This window comes from Pongo abelii, chromosome 12 (genome assembly GCF_028885655.2).
Source record: "Pongo abelii isolate AG06213 chromosome 12, NHGRI_mPonAbe1-v2.0_pri, whole genome shotgun sequence".
Taxonomy (NCBI): domain Eukaryota; kingdom Metazoa; phylum Chordata; class Mammalia; order Primates; family Hominidae; genus Pongo; species Pongo abelii.
The window spans coordinates 106,308,648-106,323,809 of record NC_071997.2 but is presented as its reverse complement, the minus strand read 5'-3'; the positions used below and the strand labels follow the sequence as shown (position 1 = coordinate 106,323,809).

At 57.0% G+C, this 15,162-nt stretch overlaps 1 protein-coding gene across 1 annotated transcript in view; it reads right to left on the bottom strand.

Moving 5' to 3' along the window:
* OTOF (otoferlin) overlaps positions 1 to 15,162 on the bottom strand; it is a 101,314-nt gene that overhangs the window by 7,650 nt on the left and 78,502 nt on the right. The window contains exons 17-39 of the mRNA XM_024242384.2: positions 14,531 to 14,711; positions 14,322 to 14,442; positions 12,721 to 12,821; positions 12,488 to 12,578; positions 12,243 to 12,359; positions 11,962 to 12,114; positions 11,439 to 11,628; positions 11,225 to 11,349; positions 10,673 to 10,807; positions 9,817 to 9,978; positions 9,223 to 9,342; positions 8,641 to 8,802; positions 8,367 to 8,529; positions 7,753 to 7,883; positions 6,254 to 6,283; positions 5,723 to 5,854; positions 3,548 to 3,611; positions 2,508 to 2,644; positions 2,244 to 2,378; positions 1,858 to 1,995; positions 1,099 to 1,226; positions 825 to 995; positions 17 to 177 (exon numbers count right to left, since the gene is read on the bottom strand). Of these exons, the coding sequence (XP_024098152.2) occupies positions 17 to 177; positions 825 to 995; positions 1,099 to 1,226; positions 1,858 to 1,995; positions 2,244 to 2,378; positions 2,508 to 2,644; positions 3,548 to 3,611; positions 5,723 to 5,854; positions 6,254 to 6,283; positions 7,753 to 7,883; positions 8,367 to 8,529; positions 8,641 to 8,802; positions 9,223 to 9,342; positions 9,817 to 9,978; positions 10,673 to 10,807; positions 11,225 to 11,349; positions 11,439 to 11,628; positions 11,962 to 12,114; positions 12,243 to 12,359; positions 12,488 to 12,578; positions 12,721 to 12,821; positions 14,322 to 14,442; positions 14,531 to 14,711 (3,048 nt within the window). The remainder of the gene's footprint in view (positions 1 to 16; positions 178 to 824; positions 996 to 1,098; positions 1,227 to 1,857; positions 1,996 to 2,243; positions 2,379 to 2,507; positions 2,645 to 3,547; positions 3,612 to 5,722; positions 5,855 to 6,253; positions 6,284 to 7,752; positions 7,884 to 8,366; positions 8,530 to 8,640; positions 8,803 to 9,222; positions 9,343 to 9,816; positions 9,979 to 10,672; positions 10,808 to 11,224; positions 11,350 to 11,438; positions 11,629 to 11,961; positions 12,115 to 12,242; positions 12,360 to 12,487; positions 12,579 to 12,720; positions 12,822 to 14,321; positions 14,443 to 14,530; positions 14,712 to 15,162) is intronic.

The window sequence follows — 15,162 nt, the reverse complement described above, 5'->3', positions numbered from 1 at the left end:
TCCAGTGCCCCATTACCGTTCTCGTCCTCAATCTCAGAGGGCCCAGTGAAGACGCGGTTGGCCACCTTCACTCTCCCAGGGGGCCCAAAGTGAGGGCCATCCACTTTGCTGTCTTTGCAGAGGCGGGTCAGGATCTGGCTGGGCTTCATGGGGTCCCGCCAGATATTGTAGCCGTGTCTGCAGGAGGAGACACACAGGCTTGGAGGGGCTGGGTGGGACTAAGTCATCCTGGATGACAGCTGGTTGTGGCCAGTTCTCTAAAGTTGGCTGTTGCCCTCATCAGCAAGTGAGCCTGATTCCTCCTGCCCTGGGCCCCAGGCTCACCTGAGACACTAGGGCTGCTGGAGGCTGAACCCTCCTGCCCTGGGCCTTGGACCACATATCAGTGTCCCCAGCCTAGCCTCACTGCATCCCCTCACTGTGCCCACTCCTCTGGAACCTCAGAGACTCCCATGAGGAAACTGGAAACCAGAGAGGTGAAGGGACTTGGCCAGGGTCACACAGCCTATAAGTGGCAGAGCTGGCCCAGATCCCCAGGGGACTCTTCCTGTCCTCCTCTGCTGGCCCCCATCTTCCCTAGCCCACTTGTCTCTGCTCGTCCTGCCTCCTCTGTCCTGGAATCCACTGGCCCTCTCCTTGTTTTGGGATCTGCAGTCCTGTCCCCTGCCTGAAGCCTGTGCCCAGGGACTGTAGGGGCAGAGGCCTGGCCTGGGACAGAAACCACAATATGTCTAACCTCTCAAATCACCACGATCTTAATCTCATTTTAGAGTGGAGGCAAAGCAGGCACACTGCCCCTGCCCTCTGCCCCATGCCCCACATACGTGGAGTAGGTCTGGGCGATGCCGCAGGTGGCGCGGTGCTTGCTGTAGAAGCGGTTCTCCAGGTCGATCTTGGTTTCCCCAATGAGGTCATCAGTGCCCACCAGGTCCCAGTCATACACAGCCACCGTCAGCATGGATTCCATGGGGAAGGAAGCCTCGATGTCAAAGGACCTGGTGGGGTGGAGTTAGAAGGGTTTAAGGATTGGCTAGGGTGGGAGGTGGTCTGGGTTGGAGAAGTTGGGGTGTGGCAGGGGAGGGCACCAAGAAGCCTTACTTCCCAAAGACAGGGTTGAGCTGCTTGGAGATGTAGTTCTCCTTGTCGCGGATGTCAGTCTTGCCTAGCCGGATGGCAATGTAGGGGTCAGCTTTGCCGTTGATGTCGGCAGGGTGCAGGTCCGTGGCCTGGGATGGGGAGGAGGGCTGCCTGAGCAGGTTCCCATGCCCTGCTCATCTTCAGTGCCCCTGCCAGTCTGCCTGAGGGTCCTATGACAGTGAAGGGCAGGGGCAGGAGCACTGGACTCCTCAGGAGGCTTGCTGTGTGACCCTAGGCAAGTGGCTATCCCTCTCTGGGCCTTGACTTCTTCCTCTAGAAAAGATAAAGACTAGACCAAATGATCTCCCTGGTGCCTCCCAGTATGGGGCTGTCAGTATGCAGCTTCTTTTTTTTTTTCTTTGAGACAGAGTCTCGCTCTGTCTCCCAGGCTGGAGTGCAATGATGTGATCTCAGCTCACTGCAAGCTCCACCTCCCAGGTTCAAGCGATTTTCCTGCCTCAGCCTCCTCAGTAGCTGGGATTACAGGTGTGTGGCACTGTGCCTGGCTAATTTTTGTATTTTTAGTAGAGACGGGGTTTCACCATGTTGGCCAGGCTGGTCTCGAACTCCTGACCTCAGGTGATCCTCCTGCCTTGGCCTCCCAAAGTGCTGGGATTACAGGCGTGAGTCACTGCACCCGGCCAGTATGCAGCTTCTTTGGTCTCTCCCGGATGGGAGGATGAGGAGACTTGCAAGGAGGGGAAGCGATGGGAGTCTCACCCGGACCACATAGACTCGGACCAGCACGTTGATGGGGTCATTGCTTGGGATGCCCTGGAACATGCCGTAGGTGGAGTCATAGCCGGCTTCCCGGGACACGTCCTCTGGGAGTGGCACTTTGTACACGCAGAGGGAGCCCTGGGCAAGACAAATGTGGGTCAGGGTGTAGGTTTGCCTGGCAGGGGTGGCATTCAAAATAGCTAACAGCACTGGGAGGGGTTGGACCCTGATGTGGCAGGGCCTTCACCCTTTAACTGCTGAGTCATGGGAAAATCCAGGGCTTCTGCAGGGAGTGGCCAGGGCAGTGGTGGGAGGTGAGTGGGAGAACCTGTGGTGGGGCGAGGGCTGGGGGGGTGCTCAGGCTGGGCCCGTGCTCCTGGCCTGACCTTGAAGCGTCCCACAATGCGCTCCTCCTCGGTGGAGCCATCCTCGTCATCCCCGGTCTTGCCCCGAAGCAGGTTGAAAGTGTGCAGCCAGTCCTCAAAGTTATCAAACTCGGACTCCAGCTCTTTGGGGTACACCTGAGCCAGACCAGGCCGTTAGGGGGCGGCTGCCTGGTCTCTGGCTTTTGTCCTGCCCCACCTGCAGGATCACCGCCCCCCTCTCCCCATCCCCGCACACCCTCGAAGGGTCTGCTCCTAGGCTCTCACCTTAAGCTCATCAATCTTGGGTTTCTTCTTCTCGGGGGCCTCGGACCCCTGGCCAGAGCCAGAGCTCTGGGTTTTCTTCTTCTTCTCCTCTTTGGCAGCCCTTGCCTTCTCCTTGCCCTTCACTGACCCCTTCAGGCCTGGCCAGAAGCAGAAAAGGAGGTGGAGCAGAAATGAGCAGAGCAGGAAGGCCTGGATTCGAGACCCAGCTCTGTCGCTAATTTGCTTTACTAACTTAACTCTCGGATGTCCGTGTGCTGTCAAATGCAGGTAATACTCCCTAGCACGCCCGCCTCATGGAGGTGCTGGGGGCCCCAGTGAGTTTATGCCCGGGAAGGTGTCTGAAGACCGTCATCATGCCCTTTGGAAGATAGGGGTAGGAAAGAGCATGGGTTTGGGAGTGGAGGCCTGTTGCTGCGCAGCTCCTTGCCCACTCACTTTCCTCACCAGCTTCCCTCTTCTTGTCCATAATAATAACACTCTGTATTAGCATTTCCCAAACCTCATTCAGTGGAGCACCAGGTGCAGGTGCTGCTGGCATGCTTTAGAAGAAAGGGTGCTGTGATCCAATAAGCTGGGGAAATATTTTACACTGTGTCTTCCTTTTAGAGATGTATAATAATATGTGCACAGTAAAGGCTCTGAAAAGTCCTGCACCAAAAGAAGCTGTTTCAATCAGCTTTTCCTAAACTAATTTGACCAAAACTAATTTGTTCCTTCTAGAACATCCATCAATTTTCTTCATGGGAAAGAGTCTGGAAAATGCTGGATGGAATGAGCTCTGAGGTCCCTTCCAGCTCTGATGTTCCGTGGCTCTAAATGTCTGCCCATCACTGTGGGTGCTGAACTGGTCAGAGTAAAAGCCTCCCTAGACAAGGGCCTTAGCCTGCTCAGTGCCCACGGACTACTGATGCTGCTTCCCTGGCTATTAAGGCTGGGAGGGCTGGCAGGAGGGGAAAGAGAAGCAGGTGATGAGGTGGGCAGGAGAGCTGACCACCCAGGGGCGGGGAGAAGGAGGCAGAGTTCCAGGTTCCAGGGCTCACCCTCGGTATTGTCCACTTCCTCCTCCTCCAAGTCAATTCCAGAGGGCTCTTGTTGTCGAAGTTTCTGCCAAAAGATGAGATGAAAAGGACAGAAGGTGGGTTTCCTGGGGAGGAGTCTGTTGACCCCAAAATGTGGGCCCAGACCAGTCTTAATGCACCAGAAGTAGAAAATCTTCCCTACTGCATTTCAAATCCACCATGTGCTCAGCTTAAGTGGGTTTAAAAAAGTTTATAATGTGTACAGTGTGACTAGTGGTACTTAGGGATTTATGCATCTGTGGCACATATACACCATGGAATACTATGCAGGCATAAAAAAGGATGAGTTCATGTCCTTTGCAGGGACATGGATGAAGCCAGAAACTATCATTCTGAGCAAACTCTCACAAGGACAGAAAACCAAACACCACATGTTCTCACTCATGGGAGGGAATTGAACAATGAGAACACTTGGACACAGGGAGGGGAACATCACACACCAGGGCCTGTGGTGGTGTTGGGGGAGCAGGGAGGGATAGCATTAGGAGCAATACCCACTGTAAATGACGAGTTAATGGGTGCAGCACACCAACATGGCACATGCATACATATGTAACAAACCTGCACGTTGTGCACATGTACCCTAGAACTTAAAGTATAATTGAAAAAAAAAAGAACACCTTGCAATAAATATTTAGATTTTCTACTTAAAAAAATACAGTGCATTTTAATGTTGCTTTTAGTGATATTAATAAATTGTTTTAATGTAGAAAAGTATAACAGTAAGAAAATGTACTATATTTTCTTTCACTCAGCACACCCCATCTTACTGGAAACGAGAATAAATCTTACTAGAAACTAGAAACCAGGTTTCAACTAAGTCGCCACCGCCACCTGGTGGCAGTCTGTGAAAATTGCAGGAGTAGAGACGACAATAGGCAGCCTCTTGCAGCTCCAGCCTGGCCGACTTGGTGGGAGATGAGACTACCAGTTGTCCTCAATGATCTGTTCTCCTATTTTTACAAGTTTTTCTGAGCACACAGCCACCTTGCTAAAGATGACATTTCCCAGTCTCCTTTGCAGATAAGTGTAGCTAAGGGACTAGATTCTGGTCAATGTGAGTGGAAGTGATATGTGCAACTTCTGGATTGGGCCCTGAAAAAGAAAAGCATATGCTTCCTCTCCTCTTTAACCCTTCCTGTGCACTTGAATTAGAACATGATGTTGAGTCACCTCCAATCCTACAGATGTGAGAAACAAGAGGTCAGGATCTTAGTCCTTGACACCACTGAGCCACCATACCAGCCTAACCCCCACTCTCTGAGATGTTATGTGAGAAAGAAACTGCTGTCTTGTTCACGTCACTCTAACTTGCTACAGCAGCTTAATGTGTGCTCTAATAAATATCACACCTAGCTTGGGTCACAGAAAGGGCCTGGGAGAGGATGTGGCTGGATCAGTTCTGGCCCCACTGAGGAAAGACAACTGCAGGCATGTGTCCCTCCTGGTCAGGTGGCCAGTCAGAGCACCCTGAGCTAGGTAGGCAGCATGGAGAGGACACAAACAAGAAAGCAGAGAAATGCACTTTCTGGAACTTGCAATCTGGCCAAACAGATGGACCCACATATGTGTAATAGGGGAAGAATCATTCACGTGCCAATGACCAAGATGTGTAAAATAAAACAGTATGAAGAAGAGTCGTAAGGACTACTGACAAGCGGTTGTTCCCTTATGGCCTCTGAGAACATGTTTCTCCTTTTTCACAAAGGTCACCTCCTCCGGGACGCCTTCCCTGATTCCCCCAAGCCATGATTTGCCTTTGTTATCACATAGTCCTCTCTAAGTCTCTGTTTACATGTCCATTTTGCCCAGTAAACCGGGGGCCCATCAGGGCAGGTATGGCATCTTTTGGCTCCCATACCACCTAGTATGGAGCCTGGCTCATCGCGTATACCTAAGAGGCATTTGTGGAATGAGTCAATGAGGGCGAAAGAAAACCAAGCCAGGGAAGGTAGATGGGACCATCATCTTGGAAGGTGAGTTCTGAGCTAGGATCTCAAGGATGTGAGACAAGGCCATCCCAAACTCACATGAATGGAGGTGGGATCCAGCTCTTGGGGGCCACGGGAAAGAAGCTGGACAGGAGGGTCTGCGTGTGGAGGGGGTTGCCTCCCCTCACCCTACCCGAGGTCTCACCTCCTTCATGGTGTCAATGGAGGCAAAGTACTTGGACCACCAGTCCAGCATGCTCTCATCTGGCTCCTCCTCCTCCGGCTCCTCTGCAGTGCCCTTCTTCTTCTTCTTCTTCTTCTCCTTCTCCTCCTCAGCCTGTAGGTTGGCCAGGTCCAGAGTCCTACATGGACTCCTCCTGCCTGAATAATCCCGAGAGCCTCCACCCATTCCGCCATCTGCCAGCAGGAAGCCTTGGGCTCCATGAGGCTCTGTGGGGCCACCCATGTCCAAGGGGCAGGGCCTTATTTTATGGAGAAGGTGCCACGGGCCACAGAGGGTTGTGACCTGCCAATGTGATCCACTCGCCCGAGCAGGACTGGCACTGAGTCCTGCACCCACCCAGCTGTTTTCTACTGCATCTTGGGAGAGATGTGCTGGCCCGAGCATGCACGGGCTGGGGCTGGCTCTGTCCCTGATGCTGGACCCTTTGGCCTCACATTGTTGCCAATAAAGGACCCTCTCACCCCAGAGCCCCTGCATGGCCCCCACACTCACCACATCCACCTTGACAACAGCTTCAGAAGTCTGCAGAGGAACCAAGGAGACAGGGGCAGAATCAGCCACTGGGGCCTGGAGTGGCAGGCAGCAGCCCAGCACAGGGTGCGTGGAGGAGCTGAGATGGAAATTACTGTATGCTGGCAGCCCCTGTGCCCGCAAGGCTAACTTTGCATTAATAAGAGCACTCTGACTGGTGAGTCTGCAAAGGGTCTGAGTGAGGATGTTTCTTTGGGTGGCCAAAGGAACAGGGGGTTGTGTTCCAGGCTGGCCCACGTTCTGCCCTTCCCTGTAGGGTCTGCAGCTTGTAGGCCACTTCCACACCCAACCCCCAGGTGGCAGTTCTCTCTCTGGCAGATGAATGGTCCTAGTCCCAAAGCCAGGAGGAATAAGGAGCTTCCACCTGGAAATCCTCCTCTGACCCAGGCCAGGGAAGTGTCATTTGTGAATGACTGGGATGGAAAACCAGGGACTCTTTGGAAAGGACATTGATGATCTCATAAGGAATCATTACCTATGGTGTCATTTGTTGGAGTAAAAATTATAGCAGGTGATTATAATAAAGTGTGATGGCTCACTCTGTCTCTCATACACACATACCACATGCCAGTGCACATGCACACACCCACATGTATGCACGCACGTGCACATATGCACACCACAAGCATGCATGCACACATATATGCACATACACCACATGCACGCACGCACACATGCACATTTACATACCACATGCACACATGCACATATGCACACCACAAGCACACATGCACACATATATGCACATATACCACACTCACGCATGCACACATGCACATTTACATACCACTCGCATGCATGCACACTGCACACATGCACATATGCACACCACACACACATGCACACATATATGCACATACACAGCACACATGCACACATGCATTTACACACCACATGCATGCACATATGCACATACACCGCATGCACACATGCACATATGCACACCATACGTATGCACACATACATGCACATGCTCACACATGCATGCACGCACATGCATATGCACATATACCACACACATGTATGCACATATGCACACCACACGCACGCACGTGCATATGCACATACCCTACATGCACACACACACACATGCACGCACATGCACGCATATGCACATACACCACATGCACAATGCACAATGCACATATGCACACCACACATATGCATGCACGCACATATGCACATACATCACATGTGTGCGTGCACACACATGCACATATGCACACCACACACGCGCGCACACACATGCACATTTACACACCACACGCACGCGCGTGCATTCCAGGATAGTATTAGGAGGGAGCTGTTTGGACACGCAATCAAGGTCAGCCCCCGACAGTCACATGCCAAAGGAGGCTCTTAGTGTCCTTTTCTCTCGGGGCAGATAGTCTGGTTCACAGGATGTGTCACATGAAGTTGCACGTTCCCAGCCAGCAGGGGGCTGACCCCACCCGCCTTACCGCATCCAGCTTCACCATGGTCTCCAGTTTCTTGATGGGTACCTCTGGCTCCATAGTCACCACAACCTCCCCTGTGGAGTGACAGGAGGAGCCCCCATTGCACAGCACATGGCAGCGCCGGAGAAGCCTGACTGGACAGATGGATAGATGGACAGACAGGCAGAGGAAGGAGCAAGAGGAACAGTGAGACTGGCGGGGCAGGAAGGTGCAGAGAACTAAAGCTGACTCTGGAACTTTCTGAGGGAGAGGGGGATAGGCAGTTGAGGGAGAAAACATGGGCATGGGGAGGGAAGAAGACAGCCTGAAATAAGGGGAAGCTGCGGAGGCCGGCGGGAGGGAGGTGGCGGGGAAGCCTGGGTCTTCTCCACCAACCAGCGCAAGGGGCCTTCTGCCCTCAGGCCCTCCCAGGCTGTCTCCAGTTCTGCCCTCTCTGGCTGTAGAGCTGGCGTCACCTTGGGCAGCCTTCCTTGGCCACCAGGGTGGACCTTCTTCCGTGCCCACCCCCTCGGCCCCAAGGAGCAAACTCTGGCTGCGGCTTGGACTGGACGGAGACCTGGACCCCTTCCCTGGGAGGCGTGGAGCCAGGCTCGGTGGCAGGGTGGATGTGGCCATACCCGTGGTGTTCCAGCTGGGGGCCGAGCGGTCTGGGGGCCGGTAGATGAAGCGTCGCAGGGAGCTGACGGCATGGGAGCCCACCAGTGTGTAGCGACCGAAGGCCCGGCAGTCCACCACACGGATGTTCAAGGGCGGGTGCAGCAGCTCGTTCTCTGGGAGGTCCTGGAGTGTTGGCGACAGGAGCCTGAGCCTCCGAGAAGGGGCAGAGGAAGCCAGCTGGCTGAGTGGAACCACACTGGCCACAGGACGTCCTCCACCGGGGCATACACTCACCACTTCAAACCACTTGACGAGGGTGTTGAAGTTGGGGTTCTTCTTATAATTGTGGATCAGGGACGACTGCACCCCCTTCCCTGCACACTCGATGTCCACCCGTGGCCGGTCCACCTGGGCCAGGTTCACCCGCTTTAGGTCCCGTAGGCCCCAGAACAGCACCTGGGAGAGGTTGGGGGTGTGCAGAGAAGAGAGCCCTTTAGTCAAGGGAACCAGCCATGAGGGCGCTGGACCATCCGAGAAGGAACTGGGCAGTGGGATGGGCAGTAGTTCACCCCGGATTTCAAAAGGTGGGAGCAGGGCCAGGAGAGCAGAGGAGGGGCAGGCATCCTCCAGGGATGAGTGTGGAGCTGCCCAGAGAAGGGGTGCAGAGTCAGGGGTGCAGACAGGAGGGCTGGGCACGGTCCTGGGACATGGGAGTGTGACTTGGTGCAGATGGGGGCAGGCCCTGGGCTGGGGCAGGAGCCTGGGTCTGCTGCTGGCTCCTGGTGATGGTGGTGGGAGGGGGATGACAAGCCACTTCCCCTCCTGGGTCCTCAGACTCCTCATCCAAAAGGGAAGGGCCACACAGAGCCCTCTCACCTCCACTCGGTACTTGCTGAGCACGGGCCGGATGCCCACAGGCACAGGCATGATGGGACCTCGGTCCACGTCCACTGGGCCATTGATGGGGGGCAGGTCAGCCTTCCCTGCTGGTCCAATCTGGGGAAGGGGGGTCACAGGTCACTTACTGGGGAGCCCAGGGACAGGGTCTCTTTCCCCATGAGTTGTTTGCCATGAGATCTGGGGAGACAGGGAAACCCCCTAAGAACCACGTCCCTAGCTTCAGTCAGGATGGGAAGGAGAGAGACCCCCAGGCCCCAGCCCCCAGGCCCCAGCTCCAGGCCCCAACCCCCAGGCCCTCACCCCCAGGCCCTAACCCCCTAGGCCCCAAGCCCCAGGCCCCAGCCCTCAGCCCCAGCCCCCAGCCCCCAGCCCCAGGCCTCAGGCCCCAGCCTTCAGGCCCCAGACCCCAGGCCCCAGCCTCCAGCCCCCAGGCCCCACCCCCAGGTCCCAGACCCCAGGCCCCAGGCCCCAGAGCCCAGGCCCCAGCCTTCAGGCCCCAGCCCCCAGCCCTAGGCCCCAACTCCCAGCCTCTAGTCCCCATGCCTCAGCCCCTCTTCCCTGCAGTCCCACCTGCAGCAGCTCGAAGGCCGCCAGCAGGTCTCCGGCTGTGGCGTTGCCACGGTAGATCTGGTAGTACTCGAGCTGGGGCGGGAAGCGGGGTGGGCAGTACGCCTCGTCTGCCATCTTCACCAGGGGTTTGGCGAAGGTCCGGCCCATGAAGTCAGCTTTGCCCTGACGCAACAAACAACCCAGAAGCCTCTTGGTGCTTGCTGTCCACACCTGTGATCTCGTTTGGTCCTTACCACAGCCCCATGAGTTGTTGTAAGGGACAGGTGTGATCACCCCATTTTACAGATGGGGAAACCAAGTCTCAGGGCCCACCAAAGACTTGTTCAAGGCCAAGCAGTCAGTAAATGGCAGATGCCCGGCTCAGGACTAGACATGAGGTCCTCCTACCTCTAGTCCAGGGCTATCTGGGCACCTCAGCAGCTGAGATAGGGCGTGAGAAGGTGGCTCGCTAACTCTCGGGGGTCACCCCAATCCCTTACTTCCTACTCCAGAACCTCCACGGAGGACGGCAAGGCTGTTACTGGTTGTGGTAGGTGAGGGCAGGGGTCGGGGAGCCCTGGGATGGGGAGGCTAGTGACAGCAGGACTTGTCGGCACATCTCCAGGGCTCAGTCTGTAGGTGACAGGAGGTGAGGATGTCCTCGCCTGGGAAGGGGTCAGGCTGCCGCAAGCAAGCAGGAGGCACCTGGAGGGACTAGATGTCAGCCCCCACTCCCAGCTTCCCAGCCAGCACCTGACCAAGGAGCTCTGCAGGTGGGTGGTGGAGGTGAGGGCACAGCCTCAGTGCAGGTGGAGTGCAGGGAACAAAGGCCAGGTGTGGTGCTGCTGGGGTCCCTGGCACCAGAGCCCACCCATACCATGGAATCCTGGTCGTAGATTTCAATGACAATGATGGGCGGATCATCCCTCAGCTCATGAGCTTCGCCATAGAGCTCCAGGTTGTCGAACACCAGCATCTGGTCCCAGGTGGGACACAGGGTCTCATTCAGCACCTGCAGCATGGGATGGGGGGACAGGTGACAAGTGACAGAGGGTGGGCAGATGCACAAACAGGAGCCACCCCTACTCACTCAGCTTCCACAGAACCTGGGGGCAGGAGTGACAGGTGTCTTGATTCTTCCAGAAATCTTAAAATCAAGGCTAATATGAGGTTTGCCCCAAGCCCCCTGCCAATGTCCTCCTTGTCGTCCCTGTCTTGTGAATATAACCACAGCTAAAGCCCGTAGCCTTTCCAGTGTGACCCAGGTCTGCAGTTATCTGCAGGGCTTCCCCTGAGAAACCGGGGCACTGGCTGACCTGTGGCTCCAGGCCCCACAGGCTCACAGGCCCCACAGGCTCCAGTCCCCACAGGCTCACAGGCTTCCCGGTGCTCTCAAAGCCAGAGCCACTCCCTCCCCACAGGCCCTCACCTCTGTGCACTGACTCTGATTGATGAAGAAGACGCGGGCAAAGGGGTCTGAGAGTCCGCTGCTGTCAGCGGCAAAGAGGCTTCGGGCCTGGTACATGTGGGCTCGGAGCTGGAACACCTGCTTCTCTGTGGGGAAGGGCAGCCTGAGGTTCCGGGATGGGCAGCCCCTCCGGCCCCCTCCCAGGTGAGGCTTCGAGTGAGGGGTCCTCACTCACTGGTGTAGACCAGGCTGACGGGTGGGAAGGCATGCAGGCCCAGGCCCTGGGCCGCCTTGACCTCCTCAAAGCCACAGGGCAGGCCACACAGGAACTCCTTGCGCTGTTTGCTGAGGCCCAGCCACAGGTAGAGCTCCACCTTGGCCTGCACTGTCCAGCCTGCCGAGCCGAAGCCCCGCTTCCCTGGCAACTGGGGGCGGGCATGGGGTCACCAGAAGCCTGACGGCTGCCAGGGCCCAAGGGGTGGGGAAGGGGCAGGGGCCGGCAGAGGCCCTGGTCAGAGCTGCTCTGCCCCTTCACAGCCATCCCGCTGGGCTGGGGTCCAGTGGAGACAGGGGGATGGGCAGGGGGCCGTCATGCCACCTTCCCCACCGCTTCCCCCACCTCCTTCCCATTCTTGGCTCTTCTCTGAGCACCTGTTGCTTGAAGGCCCCACCCTGTCACTCAGGCCCTCCAGCCCCAGGTGGGGGTGCTGCTCCCCTGAAAGGATCCAGGCCCCCATCCATCCTGCCCCCTCCAGCACCTTGAGGAAGAGCGTCTTGACCTTGGCGCAGTCCTTGCCGGTCTCCTCCTCCACGATGGAGAAGAGCAGGTCCTTGGAGGGCACACGGGCATAGGCGACACGCTTGTTGTTGATCATCATCCAGATGAAGATGTCGGGAATGCTGTGCTGGGGCTGGGGGTTAGGGGGTGGCCAGGGGCAGCGGGTAAGGGGGTCTAGCCTCCTGACTGAGCCCCTTGATCCTGAGGGGCCCCAGAGAGCCAACCCTGGATGAGTCGAAGCCCCCTCCCCTTGGACCGCACCTCGTCCGCCAGGAAGCGCAGCTTCTGCAGAAAGTTCTGGCACAGCCTCAGCTTGTCCCGCACCGTGTGCCGCTTCACCTGGGCCCGCAGCGTCCTGGCCTGCTGCCCCATGCTTTCCTGCGCAGGAGGGGGTGTCAGTGGAGCCCAGCTAATGGGGGACAGCTCGGGCCATGACAAAGCGGGTTGTGACACCTTCTCACAGCCAGGCCCTCCCTCCAGCCCCTGCTGTCCAGTCGCGTCCTCACCAGCTCCCTCATGCAGGATTTGAGGCGCTCCCGGTCAAGCCTGGTGCGGGATGAGTGGCCCTGGTCCTTGTCAGCGAGGGAGAGGAAGCGGCTGGGGGTAGGGGGAGCCGGGGTTTAGCGAGCCTGACCAGCAGGGGCTCTGTAGATTCTTCCTCATCTGCCCAGCCCTGGCAGGGTCCCCTTTGTGCAGTTCCACCTCATCCTCCCCCCACCTGCTGCCCCTCCCTTCTCACCAGCAGCCACAGCTCAGCTCCTCCAGGACGCCCCGCAGGCGACGCTCAGGGTAGGACTTCTCCGTTTTGATCATCTCCTGTACGTCGTTCAGGCCTTCTTCCTGTGAATCAGGAGTGTGGGTGATGCTGGGCCACAGCCCCGCCTCCCCAGCCTCCCCAAATGTCTCCTCCCCGTTGATCAGGGGAGTGAGGGACCTCATGATCTGGGAGCTCTCACTAGGGCCATCCTGAGTATCGGTCATCATGAGGAAGTCATCAATTTCCCAGGTTCTGTTCTCAGAACCTGGAGATGTTGGTGTTCATGGGTTCTTCAGTTTCTGAAGGAAGAAGCCACCTCTGGGCTGTGACTCTGTGGCTCTGGTGAGCTCACAGGGCCTAGGCAGAACTCAGGGCTAGGCAGGGGGCTCAGGGCTGGCCAGAGACAGAGGGAAACCCTAGGACTGGATGTGCCAAGATCCTGATGTCACTCCAGAATGCTGGGGCCTGTGGCAGGGGATGGGAACAGATGCCTGGGGGAAGAGGGAGTAGCTCTGGCTCTGAGAGCACTGGGAGGGCTGTGAGACCCAGGCCCCACAAGAGACACAGGTCAGCTAGTACTCCAGCTCCTTAGGGGGAAGCCTTGCAGATAACTGCAGACCCAGGTCACACTGCAAAGGCTATGGACTTTAATTGTGGTTATAGTCACAAGACAGGGATGACAAGGAGGACATTGGCAGGGGGCTAGGAGCAGACCTCATATTAGCCTTGATTTTTTTGGAGGTTTTAATTCATTTTTATAAAATATGAGCTGGCTGAGCTTCAGGGAACTTCAACAAGGAACAGCAACAGCTCAGGGAAGGGTGGGATTATCTGCTGGTCCCTGCTCCCCCAGGTTGGGGAGAAGGAGGCCTCATGCCAACAGCTGCACTCCTCGCCCAGTCAGTGCCCATGGCTCAAGCAGGGAGAGGGGTGGGCAGAGGAGGAGGGGGCAGCTCCTGAGCTTCAGACACTGCTCGCTTCTCCCTTTTCCCCATTTCCCTTCCCTAGTCTTGCTTTTTTATTTTATTTTATTTTTTGAGATGAAGTTTTGCTCAGTCGCCCAGGCTGGAGTGCAGTGGCACGATCTTGGCTCACTGCAACCTCCGCCTCACGGGTTCAAGCGATTCTCCTGCTTCAGCCTCCCGAATAGCTGGGATTACAGGTGCCTGCCACCAAGCCCCGCTAATTTTTGCATTTTTAGTAGAGATGGCGTTTCACTATGTTGGCCAGGATGGTCTCGAACTCCTGACCTCAGGTGATCCACCCACCTTGGCCTCCCAAAGTGTTGGGATTACAGGCGTGAGCCACCACACCTGTCTCCCTAGCCTTGCTTTTAAGATTTCTGGAAATCAGGGAACCCAACACTCCTGCCCCGGGGTTCGCTGGAGGCTGCAGTGACTAGAGGTGGCTCCTGCCCTTGTCTGTGCCCTGGGACCTGGGGCTGAGGATGGGAACAGAGGTCCTGCTGGGGCCGTTCCTGCAGCCCCCTGGGCAGACCAGCTTTGTGTGTTCCAGGGAAGGCCCTCTGACAGTGCCGTCTCCCCCAGGACCCCACCCCTGCCGGCCCCTGGCCTGGTCCTGACCAGCTTGTCAGCGATGTGGTCCACGATGTTGGCATTGTAGAGGCGGCGGCGCTGGTCCGGCCACCAGCTCTTGATGTAGATGCAGGGCTTTCGCTCCAGGTAGGGCAGATGGAAGTAGTTCCTGGGGTGGGCAGAGGCGGGAGGTGAGGTCATGGGGGCCCAGGGAGGTGGGAGGGCCAGGCCATAGGAGGATGGGAGGCTGGGCCCACCTGTCGGTGACCTGGGGCCGCACTGGTGGGGTGGAGGAGACTGAGGCCAGGTCCCCGGCATCGCCGGCCTCGTCATCACTTGCGTTCTGAATCAGGTCTAGTTCTTCCTCATCCCCCGGCTCCTTCCGGGGCCGAGGCCGCTGGGGCCGGGACAGGCCATCAACTTCGTTCCCATAGTTGCCTGGAGGCAGAATGCGCCCAGAAGGCCTAGAGTGCATTCCCCACCAGGCCCCTCCCACCGTCCAATCCGGTGCTGCCTTGGGTTTGGGAAAAGGGAGAGGGAGAGTCAGGGAATGGGGCTCAGACGTGACACAGCATTAGCCAGAGGGCATTAGCCCGTGTCCCCACTCCGCTGAGAGTCGGGGAGTCCTGATGACGCCTGAGTGAGAGGCCCAGCCCTGGCCCAGGCTGTGGCCTGAGTTCCCACTCTCTCCTCTCCAGCCCCGGGATGGGCTTCTCCCTGCCCTCTGCCCCAGGTCCCAAACACAACCTCACCCTGTAGGTGGAGCTGAGGGTCAGCCCCTTTATGGGGCGTGGTCCACCCCATGCACACACAAAGGTGTTCTGCGGGTGCTTGAGGCCTCTCAGGGGAAAGGGGTCAACGTTCCCTACAGGAGTGAGGACAGGGCTGA